Source organism: Bombina bombina, chromosome 3 (genome assembly GCF_027579735.1).
Source record: "Bombina bombina isolate aBomBom1 chromosome 3, aBomBom1.pri, whole genome shotgun sequence".
Lineage (NCBI taxonomy): Eukaryota > Metazoa > Chordata > Amphibia > Anura > Bombinatoridae > Bombina > Bombina bombina.
Genome location: NC_069501.1, coordinates 805,822,855 through 805,845,875, shown reverse-complemented (window position 1 = coordinate 805,845,875; position 23,021 = coordinate 805,822,855). Strand labels below are relative to the sequence as shown.

General features: G+C 38.1%; 1 protein-coding gene across 2 annotated transcripts in view; it reads left to right on the top strand.

Annotated features, from left to right (window-relative positions):
* CYFIP1 (cytoplasmic FMR1 interacting protein 1) overlaps window positions 1-23,021 on the top strand; it is a 543,505-nt gene that overhangs the window by 93,042 nt on the left and 427,442 nt on the right. For both annotated transcript variants that reach the window (XM_053707734.1, XM_053707733.1), the window contains exons 4-12: window positions 916-993; window positions 8,827-8,928; window positions 9,101-9,282; window positions 10,602-10,698; window positions 11,005-11,133; window positions 14,075-14,179; window positions 15,004-15,095; window positions 21,964-22,081; window positions 22,775-22,897. In XM_053707734.1, the coding sequence (XP_053563709.1) occupies window positions 916-993; window positions 8,827-8,928; window positions 9,101-9,282; window positions 10,602-10,698; window positions 11,005-11,133; window positions 14,075-14,179; window positions 15,004-15,095; window positions 21,964-22,081; window positions 22,775-22,897 (1,026 nt within the window). The remainder of the gene's footprint in view (window positions 1-915; window positions 994-8,826; window positions 8,929-9,100; window positions 9,283-10,601; window positions 10,699-11,004; window positions 11,134-14,074; window positions 14,180-15,003; window positions 15,096-21,963; window positions 22,082-22,774; window positions 22,898-23,021) is intronic.

Here is a 23,021-nt window from a genome sequence, read left to right as displayed (position 1 = left end):
TTGTTGGAAGCGTTCGCTGCACTGAGCTGCTCAGGCAGCCCATGGCAAAACGCTATTTTGATGTGAGGTGACGTTTCCACCTCTAACCAATGGCCGTGCATTCTATCCGGCTGGCTATTGGCCATATTTAGAAGCTGGTGTCCCCCTAGTTTCTAACCCTGTATTTTGCTGCACAGCAATTTCTTCGATCAGAGCACAATTTTTTTTTAATTCCTTCCCAATTGTCTTTAGTAAATCAAATAAAGAACATTAATTTCATTAGGCTTTAAAGGGGTGTATCCTTGAACTGCTTTTGACCTGTTTTTTTTTAAAAAAATTTGTGTGGTTATTTTTGCAAAGGCTTAAGACGTGCGTGTGCCTGATTATCGGATAAAAAAATCCTCAGACAGTTCTGCTTAATTGTAAATAAAACACAGATTGGCCCTTGTAATATGATCATGCACAATATATTTTTGCTTGTTCCATAGGTACTAAAGCAGTATTGTGCTGTGGTTTGCATATCTATAGGTAGCTATTACCTTGTAGATTCAATGCTTTATCTGCCATTTACTATGATGGTTATTTGAACACTGTTAATGTTAAATGCAATCTATGTAAGATTTGTTTAACTCGTGTAATTCTTGAGCTATCCTTGAAAATAAAAAATACTTAATAACAAAATAGTAATTGCTATGCTTTTTTTTATGGTAAATATTCTTTTTAATAACTATTTTGCAAGTTTATTTTTCCTAAATTATTTTTGTGTCCCTTTCAGCTTCCTAGAAACTATCTGTAGAACTAAAAATGCCAGGTTTTATATTTGTAGCTTCTGTTTTAAATATGCTTTATTCAGATGTATCTGCATTTTTAGTCCCCTCCCCAATAATATTTGTGCAATTAAATGTCTAATAAAGTGTCTTGACTCATCCATCACAGAATGGGATGCTGGAGGAGGGCCAGGAATATGCAATCATGCTATATACATGGAGAAGCTGCTCTAGGGCCATACCACAGGTAAACCACCCCTGCTTTTGCCTATTTTTAAAAATATTTTATATTACATTTTTAATATTTTATTAATATTTATGGTCAGTTTGTATTTTGTTTGCATAGTGTTCTGGTTCCTATCTTTTTCGACACAAACTTTTACAATTCTGCTCTTGCACAGAGTTTGAAAGATAAATTATTGTGCAAGATGTATCTGTTTCTTTTTATGTTTATGATTGTAGGTAACACATTCATTGTTTAAGGTGATATAAATGAAATTGCATATTGGGTATTTCTAGTGTTTAATTATTAAATTGTTTAACTTTATAATTAACTTTAACTCAACGTGTTAGATTTTTTAAAAACTAAATCAGACATTTAAAACCTGTTCTCTTAAAGAAAACTGGTCCGGTAATATGCAAAGATTTTACAGTTTAAGCATACTATTGCAAATACTTTTTTTTTTTTTTAATAAACAAACAAACCAACCAATCGGTGCATGCCATTTATTTAGTTTAAGTATTCTTCATGCATTATGCCCTAAGCATAACTACTAGTCAGTGCTGTGGTGAGCAGAGCAATCCGAACCAAACACCTGCTATACTGCCCCAGCATGCTAATGAATTTCTAAGTCCTTTTTAAGATGAAATAATTAAAATAGCTAAACACAAAAGCCTTCAATCAAATTACAAAGTTTATGACCAATGTGTAAGAAACTGAAATTAAAGTAATAAAAATTCTAAATTCTAGTGCTTGACATAATTTATGCAAAAATGTCTAAACTCTTATCTTATACATGATGGGGAAAAAAAGCTCTGTCCTTTATTTTCTGTTATATAATTTCCTCTCTTTTGAACTCATAAATAATGTTACTCATAAGTAATGTTATTGTGAATGCAGACGAGAAAATGACCTCAAACCTGCATGTTATTACTTATCTTTGGTAAAAACTAGTGAGAACACTGTTTAGCAGCTCAGAATGCGTGTGTCTCAACCATGGAGCACGTTTCAGTAATTTCATCTTTTAATAGCAATATTCCACTTCAATAAGCAAATAAGTACTAATGAGGATACAGAACACATAAGTGAGAGATTCTGTATGTGTCTCTACAGTAACACATATAACGGCATAATGTCAGCAGCCAAATACAGGCGTTTGTTCAATGCAAAATTGTAGCATCTGTCTAGGTAAAAACAAAATTTATGCTTGCCTGCTAAATTTCTTTCTTTCCGGGCATAGAAAGTCCACGACTTAATTCCAATTACTAGTGGGATATTCAACTCCTGGCCAGCAGGAGGAGGCAAAGAGCACCCCAGCAAAGATGTTAAAGGGACACTGAACCCAAATTTTTTCTTTCATGATTCAGAGAGAACATGCAATTTTAAGCAACTTTCTAATTTACTCCTATTATCAATTTTTATTCGTTCTCTTGCTATCTTTATTTGAAAAAGAAGGCATCTAAGCTAAGGAGCCAGCCAATGTTTGGTTCAGCACACTGGACAGCACTTGTTTATTGGTGGGTGATTTTATCCACCAATCAGCTAGAACAATCCAGGTTGTTCACCAAAAATGGGCCGGCATCTAAACTTACATTCTTGCTTTTCAAATAAAGATACCAATAGAATGAAGAAAATGTGATAATAGGAGTAAATTAGATAGTTGCTTAAAATTGCATGCTTTATCTGAATCATGAGAGAAAAAAAAAATTGGTTCAGTATCCCTTACCCATAATCCCTTGTCATTCCCCCGAAGGAAAATGGAATAAGAAGAAACACAAGGGTGAAAAAGTGCCTGAGGTTTACTCAAAAAACCCTGCCAAATTATAATTAAAAAAAGAGGGTGTGGTCGTGGACTCTCCATGCCTGGAAAGAAAGCAATTTATCAGGTAAGTATAAATTTAGTTTTCTTTCCTATGGCATGGAGATTCCATGACGTCATTACAATTACTAGTGGGAACCAATACCCAAGCTAGAGGACACGGAATGAATAGGGAGGGAGAACAAGGCAGGAAGACCTAAACAGAAGGCACTACCGCTTGAAGAACCTTTCTCCCAAAAGAGGCCTCAGCCGAGGCAAAAATATTAAATTTGTAGAATTTGGAACAAGTATGCAAAGAGGACCATGTTGCTGCCTTGGAAATCTGTTCTACAGAAGCTTCATTTTTGAAAGCCCAAGAAGAGGAGACAGCCCTAGTGGAATGAGCCGTAATTCTCTCAGGAGGCTGCTGTCCAGCAGTCTCATAAGCCAAACGAATCATACTTTTTAACCAGAGGGAAAGAGTAGTAGAAGTGGCCTTCTGACCCTTACGCTTTCCAGAGAAAACGACAAAGGGCAGAAGATTGCCAAAAATCTTTAGTAGTTTGCAGGTAAAACATTAGAGCAGTGATTTTTAACCTTTTTTTTTGCCGTGGCACACTTTTTTTACATTAAAAAATCCTGTGGCACACCACCATCCCAAAATTTTAAAAAAATCACACATTGTAGCCTAATACAGCATATATATACACATACACACAAACACACACATACTGTATGTATTGTGCTGTTATGCCATGCCTCCTACAAACTACCCCTGCACTGGGAGTAAAAAACAAGCAAAGTTTAAAAAATATGTCACACTGTTGTCAGTCTGCCGTGGCACACCTGAGGATCTCTCACGGCACACTAGTGTGCCACGGCACACTGGTTGAAAAACACTGCATTAGAGCATGCACAACATCCAAGTTATGCAAAAGACTTCCTTATGAGAAGAAGGATTAGGACAAAAAGAAGGGACAACAATTTCCTGATTAATGTTTTGATCCGACACCACCTTAGGAAGAAACCCCAATTTAGTACGAAGGACCGCCTTATCTGTTATGAAAAATAAGGTACGGGGAATAACACTGCAGAGCTGAAAGCTCAGAAACTCTGTGAGCCCGAAGAAATAGCAAGGAGAAACAAAACCTTCCAAGATAACAATGTTGTGCAAAAGAATAGACCGTGCAGAAATCTGACCCCTCAGACTACTGACTGACAAACCTTTCTCCAGGCCATCCTGAAGAAACAATAAAATTCGGGGAATCCTCACCCGACTCCAGGAGAAACCTTTAGCTTTGCACCTAAAAAGGTATTTATGCCATACCTTATGGTAGATCCTGCGAGTAACAGGTTTACAAGCTTGAAGCATAGTATCAATGACCGCTTCCAAAAAAAACACGTCTAGACCGGACTAGGCATTTAATCTCCAAGCAGTCAGCTTCAGAGAATCCAGATTAGGATGGAGGAATGGACCCTGAATTAGAAGGTCCTTCCTCAGAGGAAACCCCCAAGGTGGAAGAGATGACATCTTCCCAAACCAGATCCTGCGAGGCCAGACAGGAGCTATTAGAATCACAGATGCTCTCTCCTGCTTGATACGAGCAATGACTTGTGGAAGGAGAGCAAATGGAGGAAACAGGTATGCTAGCCCAAAATCCCAAGAAACTGCCAGAGCATCTATCAGGGTGGCCTGATGATCTCTTGACCTTGAACCGTATGTCCGAAGCTTGGCGTTCTAACGAAACGCCATCAGATCCAACTCCGGAAACCCCCACCTGAGGGTAATCCTGGAGAACACTTCCAGATGGAGAGCCCACTCCCCGGGATGTAAAGTCTGTCTGCTCAGAAAATCTGCCTTCCAATAGTCCACTCCTGGAATGTGGATGGCAGATAGAAGACAATCGTGAGCGTCCACCCACTGCAGAATGCGAGTCACTTCCTTCATGGCCAAGGAACTCTGAGTTCCTCCCTGGTGGTTGATGTAAGCCACTGAGGTGGTGATGCCCGACTGGAATCTGATAAACCGGACTAAAGATAACTGAGGCCAAGCTGTCAAGGCATTGAAGATTGCTCTCAACTCCAAGATGTTTATGGGAAGAGAAGACTCTTCCCGAGACCACAGGCCCTAAGCTTTCAGAGAATCCCAAAAAGCTCCCCATTCTGACAGGCTAGCGTCCATAGTCACAATTACCCAGGAAGGTCTCAGGAAGCAAGTGCCTCGAGACAGATGTTCCTGTGAAATCCACCACGAGAGAGAGCCTCTTGTTAGGGAGTCGAGATTTGTCCTCTGATAAATCTGAATGGTCTCCGTTCCATTGACTGAGCATGCAAAGCTGCAGTGGCTGCAGATGGAACCGAGCAAAAGGAATGATGTCCATTGAAGCTACCATCAGACCAATCACCTCCATGCATTGAGCCACTGTTGGATGAAAAGCAGACTGGAGAGAAAGGCAAGCAGCAAGAAGTTTGGATTTTCTGACATCTATCAGGAAAATCTTCCTAGGAAGCACACTCTTGTAGTAGGAACTAGAGAACTCTCTTCCAGATTCACTTTCCACCCGTGGGAACATAGAAAAGACAACATCTCTGTATGAGATTTTGCTAGTTGAAAAGATGACGCCTGAACCAAGATGTTGTCTAGATAAGGCGCCATAGCAATACCCTGGGATCTAATCACTGTCAATAGCGCTCCGTGAACTTCTTTGAAAATTCTGGGAGCTGTGGCAAGACCAAACGGAAGAGCAATAAACTGGAAGTGCTTGTCTAGAAAGGCAAATCTTAGAAACTGGTGATGATCCCTGTGAATGGGAATGTGTAAATATGCGTCCTTCAAGTCTATGGTCGTCATGAACTGACCTTCCTGAACCAATGGAAGAATGGAACAAATTGTTTCCATCTTGAAGGACAGAACCCTGAGGAATTTGTTGAGACACTTTAGATCTAGGATGGGACGGAAAGTTCAATCCTTTTTGGGAACCACAAATAGATTTTAATAGAATCCTAGACCTCGTTTCCTTTAGAGGGACTGGTACAATAACTCCCAGGGAGGATAGGTCCTTTACGCAATTTAAGAAGGCCTCCTTCACCTGGTTTGAGGATAGTCTTGACAGGGGAAATCTGCCCTTGGAGGGCAAGACTTGAATCCTATTTTGTAATCCTGGGACACTATGTCCACAGCCCACGGATCTGGGACATTGCGTATTCACCCTGACGAAAAAAAGAAAGCCTGCCCCCCACCTGATCCAAAATCGGATCGGGGGTGGACCCTTCATGCTGATTTAGAATCAGCGGAAGGCTTCTTGTTTTGCTTTCCCTTATTCCAAGGCTGGCTGGATTTTCAAGTGGACCTGGATTGGTCTGGTTTGAAAAAAAGAGGATGACTTTTGTTATGAAAGGAATGAAAATTAGAAGTCTGTCAAACCTTAGGTCTATTCTTCTTGTCCTGAGGTAGGAAAGATCCCTTTCCACCCGTAATCTCTGAAATGATTTCCGCCAGACCAGGCCCAAACCGAGTTTTACCCTTATAAGGTAAAGCCAAAAGCTTGGCTTTTGAAGAAACATCAGCCGACAAAGATTTTAACCTCAGAGCTCTACGAGCTAGGACAGTAAAGCTAGACAACTTGGCTCCCAGTCTAATTACCTGCATGTTGGCATCGCAGATAAAAGTATTGGCTAATTTAGGAGCCTTGATCCTATCTTGGATCTCCTCAATCGTAGTCACCTCTGATATCAAATCATACAGGGCATTGCAACAATAAGATGCTACTCCAGTAACCATAGCAATACTTGCCACAGGTTGCCACTGACGTCCTTGATGGATGTACATCTTCTTTAAGTAAGCCTCTAGCTTCTTATCTATAGGATCCTTAATGGGGCAACTATCCTCTATAGGAATAGTAGTTCTTTTAGCTAGAGTAGAACTATCTCCTTCTACTTTAGGCACAGTGCGCCATGAGTTATGAATGGAGTCAGCAACAGGGAACATCATTTTAAAAACAGGAAGGGGCAAAGGGAACCCCTGGCTTATCCCATTCCTGAGCTATAATATCAGACATCTTGTCTGGAACAGGATAAACATCCTCAGAAGAAGGAGAATCATAAACTCTGTTAAGTTTAGAAGCCTTAATAGGTTTGACAGCAACCGAAGCTTGAGTCATCCAAAGTAGCTAGAACCTCCTTCAGTAGTAAACTAAGATGTTCATGTTTAAATCTGAAATTAACTTCTTCAGATTCACAAGATTTTTCACCCATAGTATCAGTCTGAGATTTCACCTTCAGCAGCAACTGAAGTATCCTCTTCATCAGACATCTGAGAAAGGTTGGCTAGCGCAGTTTTAGAGTCAGAAATTTTGCTAACAGATAAATGTTTAGATTTCCTCTTACGCTTACCCGAAGAGGAGAAAACTGACAAGCCGCAGATACTGCAGAAGTAATCTCTGAGCGTCAGAATCCCCAGGTAAATAAACACCCCTGGGGGGGTTTTGAGAGGAAACAGAAGGCACAGAATGAGAAACAATTGAGGCTTGGGACGTTTGAGGAGAAAGCCGAGGCATGTCACGCACAGCATTATCCTGAGAGACACTTGGCTCAGAAGGGAGTAATTTTTCTTTACATTTTTAGCTAAGTATGAGTTACAAAATGGCATTGGCAGGACAATTTGAGCCTCTAAACATAGTAAGAATTTATCCAAAGACATAGACTGATCTAATTCTGAATCCAGAACTGAAGAATTCTGCTTTAACCAAATTAGTGAAAAATAAAATAATTTTTAAATGTAGTAGGGACTTATAAATAACAGAGTGCAAAATAAAATGAATCTGCCTGCCTGAGGCTCCTACCGGACAGAATTGACAACCCACTAGCAAGAGTAAGCGAGACTCTCCTGCAGATATCCTCTCCTCTTACACAAATGATCCGCTGATGATAAAAAGACAAATCACAAAGCCAACATTGATCCTCTACGCAGAACAGTCTCTCACTAAGCTCAGCTCCGATAAAGCGGAAGTGCGGTCGTCACGTAAGCAGGACAAAAAAAGAACTGCGCCACTTAAAAGTGTGCGAAAAAAGTAAACTGCTTGATAAAGTAAAACCGTTATCCTCAATATGTCAAAGCCCAGTAAACGGCTGATTAAGTAAAACGTTATTCATAGCCTATGTCTGTTATAACCCAATCATGTCTGTCATGGCTGCCAAAGCCCATGTTGCCAGAAATAAAGGAAAATCCTGTTAGTCCCCTTAGCCAAGTGAACTCTCTTAAGTCTCTCACTGTGAATAAAAATCTTTATTTAACACAGTGTCGATAAATCTGTCCATAAGATGTATCCTTAACTAATAAGGATTACTATGTCCCAAAATGGATCCATATGAGGATTAACCTCTGAAGTGCTGCTGTCCTTCAGTACGTAGAAGGCAAAGTCACTTACCTTCGATCCAGTTGCAGGACACATAACCGCTACTTAGGTGTGACAGGCACTCCACTCCCTGTTATGGACCTGTAGGAAAAGAAAGAACAAAGTAATCAACTCTGGCTTTCTATAAAAAAAAGCAAAAGTAAAGCAAAGACCAACTCGCCGCCTTTTAACTGCTAAAATCCACCACTACTCTTACTAAAGAGATTGACGTGGACACAGCTGGACCCCAATCCTTGCTTGCAGGTAAAAGTACCCATAAAAGGATTAATTATCTTCAGACACCATCTTCGCACATCCTCCATTGACAGAGGCAAAGAGAATGACTGGGGATTATGGGTAAGGGAAGTTACACTTAACAGCTTTGCTAAGGTGCTCTTTGCCTCCTCCTGCTGGCCAGGAGTTGAATATCCCACTAATAATTGGTATGACGTTGTGGACTCTCCGTGTCATAGGAAAGAAACATTAATTGCTACAATTAACAGATAATGTAATACTTTGTATTAGTTCTCTGGGTAAAATAACCATCCAATATGGCCGCTCATGTGACAAGGTTAGGCAGCCCTGCTTTGGACTTTTATTTCATGCATTTTAATTGTTTGATGTTCAAACTACACCATTTTCTGAGTGCTGTGTTTTAACTGCCTGTAGGTTAAATGCAATGAGCAGCCTAACCGTGTTGAAATCTATGAGAAAACAGTGGAGGTGTTGGAACCAGAGGTTACTAAACTGATGAACTTCATGACATTTCAGGTATTCAGTCAAAGCTCTGATGCAGTAAAACATTTTTAGCAAAATTATAATGTGGGGAAAATGTTCATGTGGGAACAAAACTTGTAGCACAATCCTTGTTGTACACCTTTTTTTAATTAAAGCCATACGCAGAAATAACATGTTTTAACATTCTAATAAATTGTGTTGACAGAGGAATGCCACTGAACGTTTTTGTGCAGAAGTGAAACGTTTATGCCATGCGGAGAGGAGGAAAGACTTTGTGTCTGAAGCTTATCTGCTAACTCTGGGCAAATTCATCAATATGTTTGCAGTCTTAGATGAGCTTAAAAACATGAAGTGCAGTGTCAAAAACGACCATTCGGCCTACAAAAGGTGGGTGACAACTTCAACATAAAGCTGGTTGTAGCTTGATTCTTGCTAATACATGAGTTGCCCACAAGGTGGCAGCAGCAGCATCATCTTCTCTATACAGGTAGCCCTCAGTTTACGCCAGGGTTAGGTTCCAGAAGGAATGGTTGTAAATCGAAACCGTTGTAAATTGAAACCCAGTTTATAATGTAAGTCAATGGGAAGTGAGGGAGTTAATGAAAACTTTAAATGCTAAACAACATTATAAACCTAATAAAATAGATTGTAGCATCATCAAACTAAGTTTAATAAACAAAAACATTTGCTAAACCGCACCTAATAAAATAATCACACTAACACAGACTGTATCATCATCAATCTAAGTTTAATGAACAAAAACAAAATAATCACACAACAGACTGTATCATTATCAAACTAAGTTGAATGTAGAAAAAACGTTTTTTTACTTGCATTTTTCTGCAGCTAAGGGAAGTGGCTGCTAGATCTTGTTCCTTTAAAAAAACGGCTCCATTGCTCAGGTCTGGTTATACACTGATTAGCCTGCCTGTGTTTAATCACACAACAGACTGTATCATCATCAAACTAAGTTTAATGAACAAAAACGTTTACTTGCCTTTTTCTGCAAACAGTTCTCTGCATTGAGTCTGCAGCTAAGGGAAGTGGCTGCTAGATCTTGTTCCTTTGAAAGCTGATCCATTGATCCTGTCTGGCTTGCTTTTCTTTGCATGTGTTTGCTGAAACACAAGCGGACAGCTCCACCTACTGGCTATTTTAATGTATGCATGTGCTAATGCTTTCAATAGCAGTTAATGCTTTTCAATAGCAAAAAAAAGGGCGTTATTCTGAAACGGCGCAAATTGAACCGTCGTAAACCGAGGGCCATCTGTATGCATTTTAAATGAGTATTCTATGTTTAGGTTTTTTTTCACAAATGTGTTTCATTTGTGCAAATAATGACTTTTTTTTTTTTTTTTTACAGCAAGTCACATGGCAAAATGTCCTTCTATATAGAATTAAAAACTTAAGTAAAAATATATCTAATATATGCTGATGACCTTTTATTCAATTAGATTAAAATGAAACTAAGTGAAATGTAAAAGTGCATTCAGTATTTTATGTAATTTTAATAAAATGGACAGTGAGCAGGTCATACATGCTTAGCAATGTTACTACACACATACTGAGCAAACGGCAATCATCCTGCTGTTTTTTTAATCCTCTTTAAAGTGCTAAAGATGCAATAATGTATACTATTAGATAGGGTTCGTAATAATTGTATCTATAAAAACTTATTTTTGATCTTCTCTTATACTGTAACACAGGGCAGCACAGTTTTTGCGTAAAATGGCAGATCCCCAGTCCATCCAGGAATCTCAGAACCTTTCCATGTTTCTTGCTAACCACAACAAGATAACGCAGGTATGTAGTAACAGTAAAGTCAAGAGAGCACTAGTTAAGTAGTGTTGTTACTTTGTCACCACAAAATGACAGCACAACATTGCAAACAACCCTGCAACTAATGTAACAATATCCTCCCAATATCTTATCTTTTACTGCTTAGCACTGAAAGTACTTTCTGTGTACACTTCCCACCTATGGGTAGAGTACTTACTATGGGAACTGCTTTTTCCCCAAAATATTCCACTGTTGTATAATTTCCTGTTTTTTTAATTCATGCAATATTAATACAGCATAGTATAATGTAATTGTTGCTTGTGCTTTTAGTCCTTGCAGCAGCAGTTAGAAGTCATCCCTGGATATGAAGAGCTCCTCGCTGATATAGTTAACTTGTGTGTGGACTACTATGAAAATAAAATGTACCTCACACCTGGAGAAAAACACATGCTCTTAAAAGTAAGCAGCAAAGTCACTCATACTCATGTTTGAAAGATTTGTATATTGTGTTGTCAATAAATGTAGCATAATAAAATGCATAATAAAAAGACAATGCAATAACACTTAGTCTGAATTTTAAATGCGCTGTAGATTTTTCCTGACAAATTTCAAAATGTTTTGCTGACCCCGTATATCATATGACAGCCATGAGCCAATCACAGACTCATATACTTATACACTGAACTTTTGCACATGTTCAGTAGTATCTGTGCCTCAAATGTGCATATAAAAAAAAATGTGCACAGTTTCATATTGGACGTAAATTGAAAAATTCATTAAAACTTCATGCTTTATCTGAATCCTGAACATTTAATTTTGACTTTAGTGTCCCTTTTTATTCTGTAAGCTCTTTGAAGGGACCTGAAACTTTTTTTTTTCCTTTCAGGATTAATATAGAATATACAATTTTAAACTATTTCCAATTTACTTCTATTATCAAATCTGCTTTTTGTTTCCCCTTGATATCCTTTGCTGAAGGAGCAGCAATGCACTACTGAGAGCTAGCTGAACACATCTAGTTAACCAATCACAAATGTGTGCATGCACCAATCAGCTAGCTTCCACTAGTGTAGGATATGTATATATTCTTTATCAACAATGAATACAAAGAAAACAAAGTACTTTTTGAAAATAAGAGATTTTAAATGTCTTAAAATAACATGCTGAATCTGAATCATGCAAGTTTAATTTTGACTTTCTCTTTTAAGATATATTGTGTACGGTACCAATAATTTTAAAGATGTCTTGCTTTTAAGATTGCGTAATACAGAGTTTGGAAAATATACATTAAAAGGGCATCATGGTCCCTCAAAGATGTGCATTGACGCCTAGATTTATGATACCTTATGATGTTCTTACTGACAGTGTGCATTATGGGAACTGGAATTTAATTGTGTATGGGAACTGCAATTTCCATCATTCTATAAAATTTTAAGGAAAAATATGAAAGCAACGCATACCTTGTTATTAACCTGTTCGCTACTGGGAATTTGAGACGAACTTGCCCAAAATACCAGGGAATTTTTAGGCCTATTTTGTTATTTTATGACTTAATTTCACATCCAAATGCAATAATAATATATATAAAAAAAAGTTAACTTTTTCACAAACTTTGGATTTTTCACTTACATTATGTACATACCGCTTGTGCAGTCATGACACACATGATTGTAAAAGCTACTCTAGTATCCCCTTTGTTCAGAAATAGTAGACGTACATGGCTTTGCCATTGGTTCTTGGTAATTAGAATGCTGCTAATTGCAGCTGCGCACCACACTTCTATTATTCCCTGCAGTGATGGGGTTGATCTGGTAGCTTGTAAAGTTAATTTTAGCTGTAGTGTAGAGATTACCCTCCCACCTGACACCACCCACCCCATGATCCCTACCTGATTCCTCCCAAACAGCTCTCTTACCTCCCTTACCCCCCACTGGTCACCATCATCTTTGGTACTGGCAGACAGTCTGCCAGTATGCAGTTTTTATTTTTTTTTGCTGCCGTGTAGTGATCCTCCTAAACCCTCCCACCTCCCTAATCCACCCAAATAGCCACCTCCCTAATCCACCCAAATAGCTCTATAACCCCCCCTTCCACTAATTGTGGCCATCTTTAGTAATGGCAGCTGTCTGCCAGTACCTACACATACATATATATTATTATTTTTTTCTGTAGTGTAGTGGTCCTTCCTTTCCCTTAAAAAATTTTTTTTTGGCAGTGCAGGGCCCATCCAACTCCCTCTCCTTTTTGCTGCTGGACCAACCACCACCTCCCACACCTTCCGCCGGCACCAGCAAATGATCGTTCCAGACGATGGCACACACATTGTCACCGTCTGTAACGTTCTGACATCTGCCTTCATATGGAACCCGGAGCACCGATCATGCTCCAGTTTCATATGCAGGCACATGCCTGTAGCTCAGAAATTCAAGCTCTCGGCTTTAACTTTACGGCTGCTGGAAGCTTCCTGCAACTTAGACATATATATACATCATGAGATACGATAGGCAAAGTGCCGCATGATGTGTGTATATATACGTCCATTTGGATTAAAGGGTTAATCTGGTCCGTATGTATTGATTACTGCTGCAGGAATGTCATGTTTGATTGTTCCTTTATGATTATAGGAATCAAGAGGTTAATTTTACTTATGCGTATATGGCAAGGGGTTAAATCACTGGTACAGAACACTCCTAGAGGTGTTTTTAACCCTATGATTGTCAGATCACATCCGCAGAAGTGTTATGCATCTTTGCTTTTAACACCTTTGATTTTGTTTCTCTGTAAGTGGTATGCAAAGTAAGTCTCTTCTGCTTTCAAGAGTTTGTATGAGAATGTGCATGTTCCCACATAAATTATAAAAGCAAAACTTAAAACGCCAACATTTGTGGCTTTGCTGCTAGATTTAAAAAAAAAAAGTGATCAAGCTCTGTTGCTGCCATCAGATTGTTTAATAAGGATAGGATGTATGCGATAGGCCAGGGCTTGACAAGCCCCCTAGGAACCACTGGTGCCTAGAAGTTTACTCCAGGCTCCTAGCTTTAGTTATTCTCCATATTATCTGCATACAAATAGCCCTGACTGGCTCCCTAAAGTTTAAACTGATTTGTCAACCCCTGCAATAAGCGGTATATGTATTTAATATATTGCTGTTTCGTGGTCTAATTAGCATGTAAAAGTTGTCCGTTTTTTTTCTAGAAATACATTTTTATATTTTAATTGGCAAAGAGCATCGATTTTTCTAAATTTCCATAATGTTACATTCTTAAGACCCAGATTGTAGTTTTTGGAGCTTAATGTTTTAAATACACATTGATCAGCTCTTAACAAATTTATTTTGGTTCTTACAATTATATTTCTGTTGTATCTAAATGTGTGTTTCTCTCTTTGTTTCTGTTTGTAGGTGATGGGCTTTGGATTATACCTCATGGATGGCAGTCAAAGCAACGTCTACAAACTGGATGCCAAGAAGAGAATAAACCTGACAAAAATAGACAAATTCTTTAAGGTAAAAGTTTTATGTAGTGACCACAACGCTGATTCTTATATACAGTGACGTTGCACCTGCTGAAATCTCACTACCTATGAGACAAAAAGATAACCTGCTACATTGTCACTTTTGACAGCGTGTCTCTGTGCAATGTTACCTGACAATCTAGTGTAAATTACATTGCTTCAGTTGTATTTTGCTAATTACAAAGCTGCAGTTGTTATATTTGACTGACAATACATTGCATTTATGACATTGGTCAAGAACCTAGTGCAGTTTACCCAGAGCTTTACAATTTAGACTGACATTTCAAAACCAGCTATACTGCAAGCAGTTCTGAATAAGATGAGATTAGATGCACTATTACAGTAACGCATGTTTTAGGTTTATAGTTCCTTATGCAAACTGCAGTCCTGAAAATGACTAGTCTGAAAACATGGCAGACTAATATAAAAATGAACTTAAATGTGCTTTGATACCACACGTTCAGTTGTGTTCATAAAATATGAAGGTTCAATAATAATGAAATCAAAATATAAAGGCGATAGAGGGCTTACTGTATATTCTTCTTTGGAGGCCAGTTTACAATGCTGTTGCTAAATAGCTGTAGCCATTTTGAATTTCTACATTATGTGGTTTATCATTGTTGCTGACTCGTCCTAAGTGGGACGACAAACAATTACTATTATTTATTTTTTTAACTTCAATTACTCCAAACACAATCTTTGTCATTAGTTGTAGCATCAAATACAAATCTTTACTTTTTTATACAATATTTAATACTTTGACCACTTATGTTATCTCATTGGTTTCCTGTCTCGTCCTTTCCCCACTGAGAGCAGCAGTTGCAAGTGGTGCCGCTGTTTGGCGACATGCAGATAGAACTTTGTCGATACATTAAAACCAGCGCTCATTATGAAGAAAATAAGTCAAGGTAAGATATTTCTTATTTTTTACCTTGGAATTTAGTATACACTGGTATTTATAAAAATTGTAATTTATTGTTGATATTTAAGCTTTTCAGAAGAATTATTTTTAGTTTGATAGCTTTCCAATTTTTTTTTTTTTTTATATTAATATTTTTGAGGTTTTCAAAACACATATCATACATTGAAGATTCACTTGTCTCAGGCAGCATGTTACAATAAAATATAGGACCAGAATAAACAAAAAGAAATGCATACTAAACAGTAATCTGTATAACGACTGTGAAATATTTTAGCCCAGCATTAAGTACCATGACTACTCAAATTTAACATATCTCTGGCTTATAAGCCTATCATAGCCAAAATGCTCAAGTAATAAACTCGTATCAGTGACCTTGCTTGCTCTAGCAGTCTGTCTCTTAAATTTAATTATAAAAGTTAAACCTTGTGTTTATTTATATTTTCTACTAACTATTCCCATTAGAACAAATATGGACCAATATGGACCTAGACGACCAAATGTATCTTAATATAGGAAGTAGTAGATAAATAGGAAAGGGGTTCTTAATGGCCGCAATATTAATGTAAATATAAAATACGTATCAAGGGAAAGTTTGATGGAGTCTGCGCTCCGCTGTTTAACCAGTAAACAGATTTGAGAGGGGGAGGGTGGAGCAACTGATAGCTTTCCAATTTTAATAGCATTAAGGAATTAACATTTTTGAAATGCACAAAAATACTGATTTCTTTCATGTAATTAGCAAGAGTCCATGAGCTAGTGACGTATGGGATATACATTCCTACCAGGAGGGGCAAAGTTTCCCAAACCTCAAAATGCCTATAAATACACCCCTCACCACACCCACAATTCAGTTTTACAAACTTTGCCTCCGATGGAGGTGGTGAAGTAAGTTTGTGCTAGATTCTACGTTGATATGCGCTCCGCAGCAAGTTGGAGCCCGGTTTTCCTCTCAGCGTGCAGTGAATGTCAGAGGGATGTGAGGAGAGTATTGCCTATTTGAATACAGTGATCTCCTTCTACGGGGTCTATTTCATAGGTTCTCTGTTATCGGTCGTAGAGATTCATCTCTTACCTCCCTTTTCAGATCGACGATATACTCTTATATATACCATTACCTCTGCTGATTCTCGTTTCAGTACTGGTTTGGCTTTCTACAAACATGTAGATGAGTGTCCTGGGGTAAGTAAATCTTATTTTCTGTGACACTCTAAGCTATGTTTGGGCACTTTGTTTATAAAGTTCTAAATATATGTATTCAAAGATTTATTTGCCTTGACTCAGAATGTTGAACATTCCTTATTTTTCAGACAGTCTGTTTCATATTTGGGATAATGCACTTGAATTAAATCATTTTTTTCTTACCTTCAAAAATTTGACTCTTTTTTCCCTGTGGGCTGTTAGGCTCGCGGGGGCTGAAAATGCTTCATTTTATTGCGTCATTCTTGGCGCGGACTTTTTTGGCGCAAAAAATTCTTTTCCGTTTCCGGCGTCATACGTGTCGCCGGAAGTTGCGTCATTTTTTGACGTTATTTTGCGCCAAAGATGTCGGCGTTCCGGATGTGGCGTCATTTTGGCGCCAAAAGCATTTAGGCGCCAAATAATGTGGGCGTCTTATTTTGGCGCTAATAAATATGGGCGTCGCTTTTGTCTCCACATTATTTAAGTCTCATTTTTTATTGCTTCTGGTTGCTAGAAGCTTGTTCTTTGGCATTCTTTCCCATTCCTGAAACTGTCATTTAAGGAATTTGATCAATTTTGCTTTATATGTTGTTTTTTCTCTTACATATTGCAAGATGTCTCACGTTGCATCTGAGTCAGAAGATACTACAGGAAAATTGCTGTCTAGTGCTGGATCTACCAAAGCTAAGTGTATCTGCTGTAAACTTTTGGTAGCTATTCCTCCGGCTGTTGTTTGTATTAATTGTCATGACAAACTTGTTAAAGCAGATAATATTTCCTTTAGTAATGTACCATTGCCTGTTGCAGTTCCCTCAACATCTAAGGTGCAGAATGTTCCTGATAACATAAGAGATTTTGTTTCTGAATCCATAAAGAAGGCTATGTCTGTTATTTCTCCTTCTAGTAAACGTAAAAAGTCTTTTAAAACTTCTCTCCCTACAGATGAATTTTTAAATGAACATCATCATTCTGATTCTGATGACTCTTCTGGTTCAGAGGATTCTGTCTCAGAGATTGATGCTGATAAATATTCATATTTATTTAAAATGGAATTTATTCTTTCTTTACTTAAAGAAGTACTAATTGCTTTAGAAATTGAGGATTCTGGTCCTCTTGATACTAATTCTAAACGTTTAGATAAGGTATTTAAATCTCCTGTGGTTATTCCAGAAGTTTTTCCTGTTCCTAATGCTATTTCTGCAGTAATTTCCAAAGAATGGGATAAATTGGGTAATTCATTTACTCCTTCTAAACGTTTTAAGCAATTATATCCTGTGCCGTCTGACAGATTAGAATTTTGGGACAAAATCCCTAAAGTTGATGGGGCTATTTCTATCCTTGCTAAACGTACTACTATTCCTACGTCAGATGGTACTTCGTTTAAGGATCCTTTAGATAGGAAAATTGAATCCTTTCTAAGAAAAGCTTATCTGTGTTCAGGTAATCTTCTTAGACCTGCTATATCATTGGCTGATGTTGCTGCAGCTTCAACTTTTTGGTTGGAAACTTTAGCGCAACAAGTAACAGATCATGATTCTCATGATATTATTATTCTTCTTCAGCATGCTAATAATTTTATCTGTGATGCCATTTTTGATATTATCAGAGTTGATGTCAGGTTTATGTCTCTAGCTATTTTAGCTAGAAGAGCTTTATGGCTTAAAACTTGGAATGCTGATATGGCTTCTAAATCAACTCTACTTTCCATTTCTTTCCAGGGTAACAAATTATTTGGTTCTCAGTTGGATTCTATTATCTCAACTGTTACTGGTGGGAAAGGAACTTTTTTACCACAGGATAAAAAATCTAAGGGTAAAAACAGGGCTAATAATCGTTTTCGTTCTTTTCGTTTCAACAAAGAACAAAAGCCTAATCCTTCATCCTCAGGAGCAGTTTCAGTTTGGAAACCATCTCCGGTCTGGAATAAATCCAAGCCTGCTAGAAAGGCAAAGCCTGCTTCTAAGTCCACATGAAGGTGCGGCCCTCATTCCAGCTCAGCTGGTAGGGGGCAGGTTACGGTTTTTCAAAGAAATTTGGATCAATTCTGTTCACAATCTTTGGATTCAGAACATTGTTTCAGAAGGGTACAGAATTGGTTTCAAGATGAGACCTCCTGCAAAGATATTTGTTCTTTCCCGTGTCCCAGTAAATCCAGTGAAAGCTCAAGCATTTCTGAATTGTGTTTCAGATCTAGAGTTGGCTGGAGTAATTATGCCAGTTCCAGTTCTGGAACAGGGGATGGGGTTTTATTCAAATCTCTTCATTGTACTAAAGAAGGAGAATTCCTTCAGACCAGTTCTGGATCTAAAAATATTGAATCGTTATGTAAGGATACCAACGTTCAAGATGGTAACTGTAAGGACTATCTTGCCTTTTGTTCAGCAAGGGCATTATATGTCCACAATAGATTTACAGGATGCATATCTGCATATTCCGATTCATCCAGATCATTATCAGTTCCTGAGATTCTCTTTTCTGGACAAGCATTACCAGTTTGTGGCTCTGCCGTTTGGCCTAGCTACAGCTCCAAGAATTTTTACAAAGGTTCTCGGTGCCCTTCTGTCTGTAATCAGAGAACAGGGTATTGTGGTTTTTCCTTATTTGGACGATATCTTGGTACTTGCTCAGTCTTTACATTTAGCAGAATCTCATACAAATCGACTTGTGTTGTTTCTTCAAGATCATGGTTGGAGGATCAATTTACCAAAAAGTTCATTGATTCTTCAGACAAGGGTAACTTTTCTGGGTTTCCAGATAGATTCAGTGTCCATGACTCTGTCTTTAACAGACAAGAGACGTCTAAAATTGATTTCAGCTTGTCGAAACCTTCAGTCACAATCATTCCCTTCGGTAGCCTTATGCATGGAAATTCTAGGTCTTATGACTGCTGCATCGGACGCGATCCCCTTTGCTCGTTTTCACATGCGACCTCTTCAGCTCTGTATGCTGAATCAATGGTGCAAGGATTACACAAAGATATCTCAATTAATATCTTTAAAACCGATTGTTCGACACTCTCTAACGTGGTGGACAGATCACCATCGTTTAATTCAGGGGGCTTCTTTTGTGCTTCCGACCTGGACTGTAATTTCAACAGATGCAAGTCTCACAGGTTGGGGAGCTGTGTGGGGATCTCTGACGGCACAAGGAGTTTGGGAATCTCAGGAGGTGAGATTACCGATCAATATTTTGGAACTCCGTGCAATTTTCAGAGCTCTTCAGTTTTGGCCTCTTCTGAAGAGAGAATCGTTCATTTGTTTTCAGACAGACAATGTCACAACTGTGGCATATATCAATCATCAAGGAGGGACTCACAGTCCTCTGGCTATGAAAGAAGTATCTCGAATTTTGGATTGGGCGGAATCCAGCTCCTGTCTAATCTCTGCGGTTCATATCCCAGGTATAGACAATTGGGAAGCGGATTATCTCAGTCGCCAAACATTGCATCCGGGCGAATGATCTCTTCACCCAGAGGTATTTCTTCAGATTGTTCAAATGTGGGAACTTCCAGAAATAGATCTGATGGCGTCTCATCTAAACAAGAAACTTCCCAGGTATCTGTCCAGATCCCGGGATCCTCAGGCGGAGGCAGTGGATGCATTATCACTTCCTTGGAAGTATCATCCTGCTTATATCTTTCCGCCTCTAGTTCTTCTTCCAAGAGTAATCTCCAAGATTCTGAAGGAATGCTCGTTTGTTCTGCTGGTAGCTCCGGCATGGCCTCACAGGTTTTGGTATGCGGATCTTGTCCGGATGGCCTCTTGCCAACCGTGGACTCTTCCGTTAAGACCAGATCTTCTGTCTCAAGGTCCTTTTTTCCATCAGGATCTGAAATCCTTAAATTTAAAGGTATGGAGATTGAACGCTTGATTCTTGGTCAAAGAGGTTTCTCTGACTCTGTGATTAATACTATGTTACAGGCTCGTAAATCTGTATCTAGAGAGATATATTATAGAGTCTGGAAGACTTATATTTCTTGGTGTCTTTCTCATCATTTTTCTTGGCATTCTTTTAGAATACCGAGAATTTTACAGTTTCTTCAGGATGGTTTAGATAAGGGTTTGTCCGCAAGTTCCTTGAAAGGTCAAATCTCTGCTCTTTCTGTTCTTTTTCACAGAAAGATTGCTATTCTTCCTGATATTCATTGTTTTGTACAAGCTTTGGTTCGTATAAAACCTGTCATTAAGTCAATTTCTCCTCCTTGGAGTTTGAATTTGGTTCTGGGAGCTCTTCAAGCTCCTCCGTTTGAACCTATGCATTCATTGGACATTAAATTACTTTCTTGGAAAGTTTTGTTCCTTTTGGCCATCTCTTCTGCCAGAAGAGTTTCTGAATTATCTGCTCTTTCTTGTGAGTCTCCTTTTCTGATTTTTCATCAGGATAAGGCGGTGTTGCGAACTTCTTTTGAATTTTTACCTAAAGTTGTGAATTCCAACAACATTAGTAGAGAAATTGTGGTTCCTTCATTATGTCCTAATCCTAAGAATTCTAAGGAGAAATCGTTGCATTCTTTGGATGTTGTTAGACTAGAAGTCTTTCGGAAAGACTTAGTAGCTTCAACATAATATTTCAAAGCTCTATTTGTTTTTTTTTTTCCGGTGCTAGAAAAGGCCAGAAAGCTTCTGCCATTTCTTTGGCATCTTGGTTGAAATCTTTAATTCATCTTGCCTATGTTGAGTCGGGTAAAACTCCGCCTCAGAGGATTACAGCTCATTCTACTAGGTCAGTTTCTACTTCCTGGGCATTTAGGAATGAAGCTTCGGTTGATCAGATTTGCAAAGCAGCAACTTGGTCCTCTTTGCATACTTTTACTAAATTCTACCATTTTGATGTATTTTCTTCTTCTGAAGCAGTTTTTGGTAGAAAAGTACTTCAGGCAGCGGTTTCAGTTTGAATCTTCTGCTTATGTTTTTCATTAAACTTTATTTTGGGTGTGGATTATTTTCAGCAGGAATTGGCTGTCTTTATTTTATCCCTCCCTCTCTAGTGACTCTTGTGTTGAAAGATCCACATCTTGGGTAATCATTATCCCATACGTCACTAGCTCATGGACTCTTGCTAATTACATGAAAGAAAACATAATTTATGTAAGAACTTACCTGATAAATTAATTTCTTTCATATTAGCAAGAGTCCATGAGGCCCGCCCTTTTTTTGTGGTGGTTATGATTTTGTATAAAGCACAATTATTCCAATTCCTTATTTTATATGCTTTCGCACTTTTTTATCACCCCACTTCTTGGCTATTCGTTAAACTGAATTGTGGGTGTGGTGAGGGGTGTATTTATAGGCATTTTGAGGTTTGGGAAACTTTGCCCCTCCTGGTAGGAATGTATATCCCATACGTCACTAGCTCATGGACTCTTGCTAATATGAAAGAAATGAATTTATCAGGTAAGTTCTTACATAAATTATGTTTTTTTTTTTTTAAAGTCCTACCCATGCAGCTGCTGTTTGTATGGGCAGTAAAGGAGGTTATTCCTAATATAAAACCACCTCAGTTGTTATTGAGTCTCTTTAGTATTGGGATGTCATGCTGTGTGTAGCTTTTTATATTATTCCTCAAACACTTGTAGACTGAAGAAAATTCAGTGTGTTTAATGGAGCCATTAAACAGTACTATAATATCTTGATACTTGCTCACTGTTTAATGGATTTCTTATCAACTCACAACAGGTGGACTTGCACATCCTCTAGCAGTAGCCCTCAGTATAACATCTGTGAGCAAATGATCCAAATCCGAGAAGACCACATGCGTTTCATCTCCGAGCTGGCTCGTTACAGCAATAGCGAGGTAAGTTGTAGTCTCTCACTACATGAGTTTGCATTAATATACAGGTTGTAACTTACCAATTCAAATCAATGCTTTGCACATTTGTAGCAATTCAGTAGAAGAAAAAGAACTCAGTAGCTGTTGTTTAGATCGACAAACTTGTAAAAATATAAAAATATGAACATTTCAGTTTTGTTAATGTTTCATACTTTTTAGTTTTTATTTTCCTGTATTTTTTTTCTTAAAGGTATATTTCAAATATTTTTATAGGCACATCACAAGTGAATCACCGTTTTGCAAATTATCAACTTACAAAATAAATATTTTAAAAGTCTTAAATGTGTGGCCAGTTAGGGACTGATATAAACAAGCGCCTGCACATACGAAAATGGTAAAAATGACAATTGTAAGATTTAATTTAGAACAAAAGCAGGAAAAATAAATAAGTAAATAATTGCATTTTTAACATAAAAGCATGGAATTTTATACAACTTTCCAATATGATTCTATTACCAAATTTGTGTTTTGGTATCCTTTGTTCAAAGGCGTAACTAGAAAGTCTCATTAACAGAATTGCACTACTGGGAGCTAGCTGCTGATTGGTGGTTGCACATATATGCCTCTTGTCATTGGCTATTTTATGTATTTTTTTTCATTAATGTTTCAAGATAAATGTTTAGTTACTATTGTTTTTCTCTTATTTGTAAAATTAAGGTGGTGACTGGATCAGGTCGCCAGGAAGCCCAGAAAACTGATGCAGAGTATCGGAAGCTTTTTGACCTGTCACTACAAGGCCTGCAGCTCCTATCTCAGTGGAGTGCTCATGTCATGGAAGTGGTAGGTCCTTAGATCACAACACTATGTATGGCAACTTGATGAGCAATTCTTATATCGGTAAATCGCCATGGATTTTATTTCCCTCAAGCACTATTTGTTAATGCAACCTATATGTTCTCTTTGT